The sequence below is a fragment of the Schistocerca americana genome, chromosome 8, assembly GCF_021461395.2.
Source record: "Schistocerca americana isolate TAMUIC-IGC-003095 chromosome 8, iqSchAmer2.1, whole genome shotgun sequence".
NCBI classification, from domain to species: domain Eukaryota; kingdom Metazoa; phylum Arthropoda; class Insecta; order Orthoptera; family Acrididae; genus Schistocerca; species Schistocerca americana.
This window is the reverse complement of record NC_060126.1, coordinates 371,501,490-371,514,605: the sequence shown is the minus strand read 5'-3', so window position 1 is coordinate 371,514,605 and position 13,116 is coordinate 371,501,490. Positions and strand designations below refer to the sequence as shown.

The following is a 13,116-nucleotide window of genomic DNA, read 5'->3' as shown; positions in this document are numbered from 1 at the left end:
CCGAAAATGTCTTTGCTGTTATCTACCACTAAATGGCGTGGGATTTGTGCATGCATGTGCATGTGCACACAGATGTGTATGCTTGTAAGGAAGCGAGTGAGTTACTGCATACATCAAAAAAAGTTTTGCATCCCCCTGGTTTCCCCAGACGTTGACTGTGGATATTGTATCACAGACACTGTCCCTTTCACTGTTCAAAGATGTCACTAAACCCTTCCAAAGATGTAAACAACCATGCATGCACAGCGCCTATTAGACGGAGGGGTCAGACAGCCTATCAGTTCCAGTCATTCCACCAGGAAGGAGGTACAGGGCTCGTGTTGTCTGTAGTTCAAGCATGCCTAGACGGTCAATAATGCTGTTCAATCGTGGCCGCATTGTTACTTTGTGCTAGGAAAGGCTCTCAACAAGGGAAGTATCCGGGTGTCTTGGAGTGCACCAAAGCGTTGTTTGGAGATGGAGGAGATACAGAGAGACAGGAACTGTCGATGACATGCTTCACTCGGGCCATCCAAGGGCTACTACTGCTGTGGATGGCTGCTACCTACGGATTATCTCTTGGAGGTACCCTGACAGCAATGCCACCATATTGAATAATGCTTTTCATGCAGCCACAGGACATCATTTTACGACTCAAACTGTGCACGATAGGATGCGTGATGTGCAACTTCACTCCCGACATTCATGGCGAGGTCCATCTTTGCAACCACACCACCATGCAGCACGGTACACATAGGCCCAACAACATGCCAAATGGACCGTTCAGAATTGGCGCCATGTTCTCTTCACCGATGAGTGTCGCATATGCCTTCAACCAGACAATCATCGGAGATGTGTTTGGAGGCAACCCAGTCAGGCTGAACGCCTTAGGCTCATTGTCCAGTGAGTGCAGCATGGTGGAGGTTCCCTGCTGTTTTGAGGTAGCATTATGTGGGACCAACGTACGCCGCTGATGGTCATGGAACGCACTGTAATGGCTGTACGATATGACCTATAGTGCACCCATATCGGCAGCATATTGGCGAGGTATTCGTCTTCATGGGTGACAATTTGCGCCCCCATCAATGTGCATCTTGTGAATAACTTCCTTCAGGATAACGACATCGCTTGAATAGAGTGACCAGCATGCTCTCCAGACACGAACGATATCGGACATGCCTGGGATGGATTGAAAAGTGCTGTTTATGGATGACGTGACCCACCAACCACTCTGAGGGATCTACGCCGAATCGCCATTCAGGAGTGGGACAATCTGGGCCAACAGTGCCTTGATGAACTTGCGGATAGTATGCCACGATGAATACAGGCATGCATCAATGCAAGAGGATGTGCTGCTGGGTATTAGAGGTACCAGCTGTACAGCAATCTAGACCACCACCTCCGAAGGTCTCGCTGTATGGTGGTACGACATGCGATGTGTGGTCTTCATGAGCAATAAAAAGGGTGGAAATGGTGTTTATGTTGATCTTTGTTCCAATTTTCTGTACAGGTTTTGGAACTGAGGTGATGCAAAACTTTTTTTGATGTGTGTATTTTTTGTGAAATTGGGCTCATCATTCTGTTTCTCTTTCTGCTTTTTCCCCAACCATCCTTAATGTAAAACTTGTACTCTAATGTTTTGTATTACATTTTTTGCAATGTTCACGTGATCATTGTCAAACGCTTTACCACTGGAAGATGAAAAGGAAATAAATGTGTTCTTTTTGACTTTTAATTGATCAGTCATAAATTTGGATCTCACATCCATGTTGGATAAGATGATAAACGTGTTGAGTGGGTGGGGTTTCCAGGCCAGTGTCAAGCCTGCAGGCGAAGCTGATGAGCCTTGCGGGTGGACCCCGGCCGAAGACAAGATCCAGATCAGCCTCTAGATCGAGGTCACGCTCACATACCAGCTCACCATCCAGATCACGATCGCACTCCAGCCATTCGCGGTCGAAGTCAAGGTCACGTTCAGTGGACAACAGCAGCAAAAGGTGGGGTTCCCCCCCTCCCCCCCCCCCCCTCACCTTCCCCTCCACCTGCATGGTTGTTTTAGGTTATCTTTCTCATTAACACATCCACACATATTTTTATTTTTTAAACTGGTCTCAGAATATAAATAAAAGAGCTCACTTTTAAGAAACAGTTAATGGAGATAACTGTTTTAATTTGTTAGTTGTTCTTGAGTAATGTCACACTTCAGTTCTTAACATCATCTTTGATCTTGTTGCAGAAGAAATGCAAGAACATTTCTGGAATATTCAAGCCTATCTTATTTTCAGTTTAATACTAATTTTCTGGGTTGTTTGGCACTGCCTGATATGAAGCTGAAAATAGCAATACCAGATTTATACCATGTATGTAGTGACAGGAAAAATTGTTTCATTTTATGTCAAGTTCTGACGTTATTTAATGCCAATTTTGGTGTTATTTTCGCTGTTTTTGGTGCAATATTTGTGTTTTTATCACTTATTTTTGAAGTACTGTGTGTTCTTATTTTGGGCTTATCTAATTGTTTTTCAGTGTTTAACTGAAAATGAAAGCATACCTATTAATTACATTATTTTTATTCGTGTTACAGGTCACATTTATTTACATTGTTAAAAAAGAAATTATTTATATTGAATCTCTTAAATCCAATCAGATAAAGAAAAACAAATTCTGCAAACATACACTGTTGAAAGACTTTTCTTCTGAAACTTTATACCACAGCTCCCTCCATACTTCACTACATGGGAAAACAAGGGCCTGAAGTCTAAATTTGAGCACAGAACACTCTTGTCCTTGTATCCCTCTGGTATGGAAATTACCACAGAATGATAAAGGGATTTCCATCCCTTCCGAATACTGTAAACAGTGGAGACCTGCCATTCTAGATAGGAAAGGTACACACAAGAGTCTCTGCCATGTCGGCATTAATAGAGTTCCTTACATCCAATGGTTAAAACAAGAAATGTGAACTCAAATTTAATAACAGGATCTATGGCTATATGAGTTGCTGACTTAATTTGTAGGTACAGTGCAAAGCATTTCAGTGTTTTGTCTATGCCTGAAGTGTTAGTCCCTTCATATTTCTTAGTCTTGCTGGTGCAATCATAAGAAATTCATTGTCCTGCACTAATGACACTATCTTAATTTACAAATTGGAATACAGATAATTTTTTTACATACAACACTTGATTTTCCAATATTTTTGCGCAGCAGATTGTACCTAAAATTGTGTCGTTTGGGAAGATCTTTAATATGTTGCTCAATTGAACTGCATTTTGTTGTACTACACTTGTATAAATATGAAAATCATCAAATTCGGATCTTCAGCGTCACCAACACGTTAATCAGCATCATGGCTGCTCGGTTTGCTTCTATCAGTCTGTCTCAACACAGGACATGTGACATCACACAAATGTGTTTCTGGCAGTAAAACAGAACACTGAGAATACTGCTTTCAATATTTATTGAATATTATTTTTACTATTATGTGGAGGTGACCGCATGATATGTTAGACAGGTGGGGCCTAGGTCAGATCAGTAGCTATGGGATGCTCTGTTGATTTACGTGTGTGGAAAGTGTGTTGTATTTCTCAAAAAGATACCAGATTCTGTATCATAGGTTGTGCAAAAGTATCTGGAAATGTCAGACTGGTGACTAAATCTGTATTATAGTTTGTTTGATGTCATGTCTAGAACCATAGTTGCTTAGACTTTAAATCAGCTGTTATTTTAAGATTATACACTACTCTGCGTTGAGAAAAAAGTCAAAATCCAATTTCAGCATTCACTGTCAGTTACCAATATTATCAAGTGGTGGCAGGAGACAACGCGTAAGATATGGAAATGTGCAAGCTTTGAAGCAGTGGCTCCTTGTTCCAGCAGAATGGTTGAAGTGGAAGGAAGAGGAACAAAGAAAAAGGACTAGTGAGGCTTGGGAAATGTGACAAGTTACAGAAAACTTGCTCAGACTTCTGGGATGGAAATGACTTTACTGGGCAGGATGGGAAGGAAAGAGTGATTGTATCTGCACTAGATGAGATTTGAAAACCTGTAAACTTACATGGAAGATGAGAGTGGACCTCATTTCAGGGAATGATTTTAGGAATTATAGTCCTGTCAAAGTAATAGCTTAATATATTCAACACTAGGATAGAACTGAGTAGGTGTACCTGTACACGTAGGTTGTTTGTTGGAGGGATCAGCCGCTGGTGATGTCCTGGTGTTAACAGTTCGCATCTGTTTGCCTCGAATGCTAAGTCTGTGTGGGAGGGAATGTCAAAATTTAAGTATTTTTTGTTCTAAGGTTTAGTGTGTATTTGACGCTCCGTGAGAAAAGTTGCGTTAGAGTTCTTATCATATTTTCCAATTTTATCATGAACTCCTGCCTCATCTTGGCCATTCATTACATCTTTCGAGGTCTTGTCTGTTCTCACAATTTTTCTGTGAGTTTTTCTATGATTTTGATTTTTCTGAGTTTTTTGTTTCTTCCCTTTTTGCGTCATTTTTTCTAATTTTCTCCCTCTCTACTCTGGTTTTTATTAATTTTTTTTTTTTTTTATTATACCATGCCCACTATATGTAATGCTCCAAACTCTCCTCTTATGTCAAGATGGCTCTCATCACACATCATTTTCAGTCCTTTTGAAAACATGCTTCTGCACTCAACAAACTGAGATCCCATATGCTGTTCCCTCAACCATGCTTGTACCTAGGAGTTACCCCAAAGGTCTCACTGTGAAAGTTCTTATTTCTGGATATAAGCCCACTCTTCACCGCTCCTTTTACTGTTTCAAATACAGCAATTCTTTTGCTAATCTGTGACCTGTGCACCTCGTCTGCCAATCTCTTCGTATGAAACCTTGCAGTTATCTGCCCCCTCATGTTTCGTTCAATGGTATCATCTTCCAAGCCAACTACAGTCTGCAACAGCTGCTAGACTCACTTAAAAAATGTATTATTCCTTCTGTTAAACTACCCCTTAGGTGGTGTTTCCACCTCTTACTCCCGCCCCGTAAACAGCCACACTATCAACCACCACTCCTCTTCTACAAATTGAGCCTGACCAATCTTCTTAACACCCCCAAGTAATAATGTCAATTGGAAACATCACTTTGCAACCCAGTCTCAATACCTTTCCAACAGCAGACTTAACAGTGAATCCTCCTTGAACAGTTATGACTATGATCCCAACTTAAACAATCACTACTACTCCAAAATCAACTCTTACAAGCTTCCCAAAAGTTCCTAACAGTCAACTATGCTTCACCGTTATTCCTCGGGTGACTACATTTTGACCCTATCCTGTTCTCTGCAGATTGCAGGCATTTTGAATCCCTCAAAACTAATGACACAATTATCCTCCCAGTGTCATATATGATCGATGGAAATATATGAGCAAGGATTTGTACTGGCTTCCTGACACTTTCACTTTCAGTGTCTGCCATCAAGATCCCATCACTGTGTTACAAACTGACCTACAATCCCGCCTTGAACCTCAGGCTCCTTGCAGTGACAAAAACCTCAATCCACAGGATTTCGTAACCCATACAAACCCAACCACCTTGCCCATCCCGTTGTTGCTGGCTTCAAAGCACCCTCTGAATGTGTCACTGCATTTCATGATAAACACCTGCAACTTATACTACAAAGACTCCCCTCCTATAGTAAAGACACAAACCATTTCATAGATAGTCTGATATCTGTGCTCTTCCACTTACACCATACACCTTACTTGTCACCACTGATGCCACCTTCCTCTCTATCAACGTTGCCTATGCACGTGGTCTGCATGGTGCTGATCATCACATCAACCAGAGACCACCTTATTCCAACCCTAATCAACTTTGTACTTATTAACAATCACTTTACCTTTAGGGGACAGGTGTACAAACAGATCATGAGCATGGTCATGGGAACCAGGATGGCTCCTTCCTATGCCAACCTTTGCATGGGGCATTAAGAAGTGGTTTTTTCGGATTGATAACTCTTTAGCCCTTGCTTGATTTAAATACATTGACATTTTTGCAGTATGGTCTTACGATGAGGCTGAGATGTTGAAACTTTTGGTATCTCTTAATGCAGTCTCCCAATTAAATTTCATGCCATCCTATTCCAAATTTCATGTCACTTTCCTTATTGCTGACCTTGGCCTTACCAATGATCAGCTACATACTGCCATTCACAATAAGCCTACAAACAAAAAGTAATTAAATTTTAACAGTTGCCATCTTTTCTGCATCAAACGTTCCCCACTATACAGTCTTGGAATTTGAGACAGATACACTTGTTCAGGTGCAGCCTGTTTACAGCAGTACTACATCAATGTTCTCAGCTCAGCCTTCACTGTACGTAATCAGCCTACCAGCCGAGTTCAAAAGTCAGATTCCTCAGGTCATTACATCCCATCCTGATACTGTTAATGCCCCCCCCTCCCCCCCCAAAAAAAAGACATGTACACCTCTAATTACTCAGTACTAGCCTGGTCTCCTGGTCAATGTAAGTAGATTAATGATGGAAAAGACCCACCTTGGTTTAATAATAAAATTCAGAAAATGCTGCAGAAACGGATACTGGCGCACTTTCAGTTCAAAAAAGAACATGCAAATGATAACAGGCAAAAGTTAGTAAAATTTTGTGCATCTGTAAAGAGATTGATGGATGAAGTACACAATAACTTCCGCCACTATACCACATCCGAAAGATCTCCCTGAGAAATTTTGGCCATACGTAAGTTCACTAAGTGAGTTGAAGGCTTCTATCAAGTCACTTACCAACCAGTCTAGGGTACCAATAGAAGATAGCAAAAACAAACCACTCACGTAGGAGTATCAAACAAACATGTAGTGGTTTGACTGGTGCACAGACTGCCACATGGAGAACACAGAAATAGTCGTCATTGCATCGAGAAGCAACTGAAAGAGTTCAAAACAAGTAGTTTGCTAGGATCAGATGGAGTTCCAATTCAGATTTACAAAGAGTACTCTGCAGCATGACCGCTTACTTAGCTTGCATCTATCATGAAAATCTCAACCAGTGCAAAGTCTCGAGCAACTGGAAGAAAGCACAGGTGACTCCTATATATATATATATATATAAAAAAAGTAAAAGAACAGACCTGCTTAATATCAGTTTACTGCAGAATTCTTGAACACATTCCAAGTTTGAATGTCATAAATTTCCTTGAGGCAGGAAAAACTTCTGTCCACAAATCAGCATGGACTTAGAAAGCATTATTTGTGCGAAACCCATGCTAGCCCTTTTCTCATGTAATACTCTGATAAGCATGGATAAAGGGTAAGAGCCATATTCCAGAAGGGGTGCCCTACTGCAGACGGTTAACAAAGGTCTGATCATACAGATTAGGTTACCAGAAATGTGAGCGACTCAGACTTCCTAAATAATAGAACCACTGTGTTGTTTTCAGTGGCGAGTGTTCATTGAAGACTAGGGTAATCTGTGACTGCTGATTATGCTGGGGCGTACAGGAAGGTGTCGCTGTCGAATGTCAGTAGGAGGATATAGGATGACTTATACAGGACTCTTGGTTGAAGTGATCAATGACAGCTTCTTGTAAATGTAGAAAAATGTAAGTTAATGCAGATGTGTAGGAAAAATGAGCCTGTAATGTTAGAGTACAGCATTTGTAGTGATCTGCTTGAAACAGTCCCATTGATTAGGTATCTAGGCAAAGCAGTAAATGGAATGAGCATGTCAGGTTGGTAGCAGGAAAGGCGAATGGTGAACTTCATTTTATTGGAGAATTTTGGGAGTTTGTCACTAATCTGTAAAATAAATTATGCAGAGGATAATAATGTGACACATTCTTTAGTACTGCTAGAGTGTTTGGGTTCTCCACCAGCTCAGGTTAAAGCAGGACATCAAAGAAATTCGTAGGTGTGTTGCTAGATTTGTTACTGGTAGGTTTTATCAGCATGCAGTATTACAAATGATGTTTCTTGGACTTTAGGGAAATCCTGGAGGGGAGACAATGTTCTTTTCATGAACCACTAATGAGGAAATTTAGGGAACCGGCATTTCAAGCTGACTGCAGAACAGTTTTACTACTGCCAATGTATGTTTTGCATAAGGATGTGAAAATAAGATGAGAGAAATCAGGGTTTGTACACAGTTTTATAGATAGTCATTTTTCTCTCACTCTATTTACAAGTGTAACTATTTACAACCGTAACAGGAAAGGAAATTACTTGTTGTGATATATGGTACTCTCTGCCAACGTCTTGCAGATTATATAGATGCAGATATATGCTGCTCCTACACCCATATGGCTCTCCACTGTAAGACCTGTCCAGTGACTCCAATTGGCAAAACATATACTACCGGAGGGGTTACGCTCAACAACATGACAGTCAATAGCTCTGGATGTGTTTCACTCCACATGCCATTGGAATTCTCCCTCCTGCCATTAAGGCTTTGGGGGGGGGGGGGGGGGGGGGGGGATGATCGTATTCCACTTCTTACAATTATATTGAGTGCTGCTGCAGTGCAGGGTTAATGGGTCATAATATGCAGTATTCTGTTACATTGCCCAGAAATTCCTTTTAGTTTGGTGCTCAAAAAAATCCGGGTCTTAGGATGGTAGGTAGAATTTTTAAAAGCTCCATTCAGTGAAGCTTCTGTTTTTGTCCATGAGAACAATTTTTTTAAATTAAGAAAACTTGTTACTATAAAAATTTTTGTTGCTCAGTAAATAAGAATATGTGTGGATTCTTCCCATTTGAAACCAAATTAACAGCCTTGAGTGTTTATTACTGCTGTTCATATTGATGACTGTGGTTTTATATATTCTGAGGCTTCTTTAGTGTGCTTTCAAGGTACCGTTCTTTGTGTTGAAATGCAGTGTGGGATCAGGGTGATATTACCTTAAATAGTTGTTCTTTGTCATAAGGACACATTTTGTGCCACAACTTCTATTTCTGCAAATAAGGTTTCTGCTTGACAGTTGATCTATTGTTTAAATGAATTACTCTCAAGTTGCATGATTCTTTAAGCTAGATACTTCATCTTTGAGCTAACACTTCGCTGTTTAAGGTCCCCATTTGTATAGCTTCTTTGTTTTGTCATTTTTTTCTCGTCTGTTTGCATAGCATAGGTGTGCTGGCATTTGTATAATTATTGTAAATGGGAAAATAGTTGCATCTAATGAATATTGCCTTGTTTGACATTAATTTTCATGGTTTTTCAGTGTGTTGGTAATTTGATGCATTAATTTGTTATCCATAAATAACTTTCTCAAAATTTAAAAACCTCATGTGTTCATTGTTACTTAGAACATTATAAATGAGGTATAATACAAACAAAAGTGATGTGGTCAGTTTCAGATGGTAACTACTTGTTTAGCAGTAATACCTTATTTTCTATTTTTGTCAGTACCACTCAAGCTCTAAATTGTAAACAAAGAGTTGTTCAAGTTAAATAGCTTTGACTTTATTCATATTTTAATTCTATTTGATACATGATAGCATTCAATATGACACTCCCTGCCCATCTCATTGGTGAAGTAAGGTATATTTGGTCTGACTTCTCTGTTGATGAACAATTTATGAAGTGGATGGATTGGTACTCACTGTAGAGGCGACAAATTGAGTTGTTGGCCAACGCCTTCTTCAGAAAACACACACATTCACACAGACAGGTACAGCTCACCCATGTGACCAGTATATCCGGCCGCTGCAGCCAGGATGCATTCTGTTGTAGGTAGTTGTAGTGTGCTTGTGCTCACATGCCTTAACAGTCCTTTTGTTCTGATGTCTGCAGCTCTTTCATGGTGAGTAGCAGCAAATGCTTTTCATAATATTTCCACAGTTTGATTTTTCCTTAATTACTGTTTTAGTGAGACTACTCAGATTCTATTCAATTTGTTGAATTATTACTATTTTGTGACACACGCTAATGCTTAGTTTATTAATTGCTCTAAAGAATGTTCACTTCTCTTCAGTTTGACTGCTTCCTTGGTAATGATTGTAATTGAAATGGGATGGATAACTTAATAAAGGAACTCATTTAGTACCCGTTTTCTGTTGAGTATATCCTATGAGTTACGAAAATTATTACACTGGTCGAAAGATTTTGCCAGTCTTTAAATTGTATCTAAAGAACACTTCAGATATTAATGTTACTTTAGGGAAGAAACAGTAACAAATTGCTTGTGCCTAAAAGAAGGGACTGAGTCCCATTTGTGAAAGCAGTCTGTGGGACTGAGTAAAAGAATCTGCCCTCCCACCTTATAGATAGACTGCCTGACGAAAAAGTGAAGCGTCTGGAATACTTGGTCACATAGGAACATAATTTTGTATGCTTTCACACTGTTGGCAGGTGTGTAAATGATCAGGAGTAGGTGACATTTTCAACTTCCGCTGCAATAACTTATTAGTTCATAACTTGTTTCAGTCTTGTAGTCCTTTCTCAAATTATTTTTCTTCTTTTTTCTTCTTTAAGCCAACTCTAGATATTCAAATGGCAAAGGCTTGTACCTGTGTTGATTTACAAATGCTGGTATGTTGTTTTGATAGCTTGACATTTGGATATTTATTAAATTGATCAAACTGTCAAGGGGGGAAAAAACATTTGTACATCAACAAGAATAGAAGACACAGATTTAAACACTCTGTGATTTCAATACGTATGGCAGTTTTCTATTGCAGAATCACAGAGTCAGTTGAGCATTGGCTAGAAGTCTGAAACTAATTGTAGACAAATAAATTAATACAGCAAAAGCGGGGAATGTGACCTCCTTCGCTGTGGTATCTGCTATGAAGAAAATACATGAGAAGAGTTGAAATTATCTGACAATTGAGAATGGCCACCCCAGTGCCTTAGATAGGGTCATTCCATGTGAAATAAATGAATAAAAGAATAAATTTGAATCTTGATGCTTTAGAATTTTGTAATTTTTGTATGATTTTTATTCTATCTATGAAAATAAAGTAAAACCCAAAACAGAAGATTCCGTGTACATTCTGTTTTGAATGATTGATTTCCAAAGTTTATAAAATTGTATGATTTCTTTAATGTTTTGAAATCTTTACATAACTGTATATCAAAAAATTTATTTTACGTACAGGAATCTTGAAAATTTCATAATGGGAACTTCTTTCCTTTTAAAAATGTGTTTCATGCTATTTGTTATTGTGTGTCAAATTTCATAAAAGTATTCCAAGGAGAACACATTGAAATAAATTTTATTTTACTGCAGTTAGCATTTCCAACTGTACCACAACTGCACGGTTTGCAGGCTGGTTCATAAACCTAGTTAATGAGTACTAATTACGTGCACTTTGGTGTGTCTTATTTTAAAATTTATTAAACTATGCCATACAACGATGTAAACAATGTAAAGTATGATATATCATTTGTATTTTATATAACTTATAATTTAGTTGTTTGTTTGTTGAACAATAGAAAATGTATGTTACCAATATGCAATCAAACAAAACACCCACTTGTAATTAGAGAGCAATTGTTGAGACAAAATTAGCAAAGCACGGGAGTGGGAAAAGGTGCAGGTTGCTGCATGCATGTATAACTCATTAAGTGCATGTGCTCAGGTAACAGAGTGGCAGAAATGAGACAGTGGTGTGATTTAAATTGCTTTATTTCCCAATAAAATAGTTGAAACTCACACATTGAAATACAAGAAGTACCAAGCACGATCAATGGAATAGAATATTGAACTTGTATTCTAGTTTGTGCCTTTCAATTTTTTATTTGGGTATTAGACATTTTAAATCATGTCTCCCAGGCTGTGCACAAGTCAAAAAACAATTGAGCCCCTAGGGAAGACAGCGTAATCCCAGAATTAATAAAAAGTGAGGTTATAATGAATGAACTGCACACATTAATATCAGATGTATGGGAAACAGAAACTGTGCTGGATAATTTGTAAACTGGAAAAATAATCCCCATTTGAAAGAAAGGGGACAGAACAGCACGTGAAAACTATAGAGGTACAACACTCCTAAGCATAGCTTATAAGACCTTCACACGCGTATTAAATGAAGGGATACAGAAGTGCGCAGAAGACATACTAGGGGAACATCAGTGTGGCTTTCAACCTGACAGGAACAACTGATCAAATATTTGTGATATGACTAATGATGGAAAAGTTCCATGAACATGATATAGATCTGCATTTCCTATCCATCGACTTCAAACAAGTGTTTGATGGCATAAATTGACAAGAACTATACAGAGTACTAGAAGAAGTGGGTATATGTGCTAAACTAATAAGACTAATGAGAATGATGATGATGATGATGACAGAGACAAATGCAAAAGTAAAGGTCCTTAGCAGAACAAGTGAAAGCTTTGACTCTCAGGCATGAAGCAAGATGACAGTGTCTCTTGTTCAATATAGCCCTGTATAGTGTAGTAAATAAAATCAACGAAAGAGACACCATATTTATGAAAACTAGCCAGATATTGCATGTGCTGATGACATTGCTATAGTAGGAAGAAATATCAGTACATTCCAAGAAACATACCAGGGAATGGAAACAGAAGCCTTAAAAATTGGCCTCATAGTAAATGAATAGAAAACAAAATATATGGTAATGTCACGATCCGAGGCCAGAAGAAGCCAAAAGACCTAAACATCAATGGGAAATGCTTCAAAGGAGTGCCCTCTTTCAGCTACGTGGGAGTCCTAATAACAAATGATAACAGTATTGGAAAAGCTATAAGGGAAAGAATACGAACAAGAAACAGAGCTTACTTTGCAAATATGCATATTTTCAGAAACAGCTTTGTCACAAGAAAAACAAAACTGCTAATATATAACTCCCTGGTTACAAGCCACATAAAGTACTACTGAAAATACCATTTGGCAACAATTTTTTTACTGGTGAAAATGTGGAATTTGGGGTACTATATTTGGGATAATATGCGATCATAACACCACAGTCTCTCATGCTGTCTTAATAAATCATACTTCAGTATATGACTTTTTAAGAACTTGTACCAGAAGCAAGTTAAGTGATATTGGCTAAATCTGATATATTGGATCTGTGCTCATCTGCCATTGGAATGCAGGAAAGTTATGCGACACGAAAGTGTAACCTCTAATGTGAAAAATACATATTTGGCATGTGATGTACAAAAAGAAAAATATTGTACACTGAAATTGCA

The 13,116-nt window shown here is 38.7% G+C and overlaps 1 protein-coding gene across 7 annotated transcripts in view; it reads left to right on the top strand.

Moving 5' to 3' along the window:
- Nucleotides 1–13,116, top strand: part of LOC124544845 (serine/arginine repetitive matrix protein 1) — a 145,038-nt gene that overhangs the window by 58,612 nt on the left and 73,310 nt on the right. For 6 of the 7 annotated variants that reach the window (XM_047123554.1, XM_047123555.1, XM_047123552.1 and 3 more), the window contains one exon: nt 1,791–1,976. The exons of the other annotated variant lie outside the window; for it this stretch is intronic. In XM_047123554.1, coding sequence (XP_046979510.1) covers nt 1,791–1,976 — 186 coding nt within the window. The remainder of the gene's footprint in view (nt 1–1,790; nt 1,977–13,116) is intronic. 7 annotated transcript variants of the gene reach the window in all.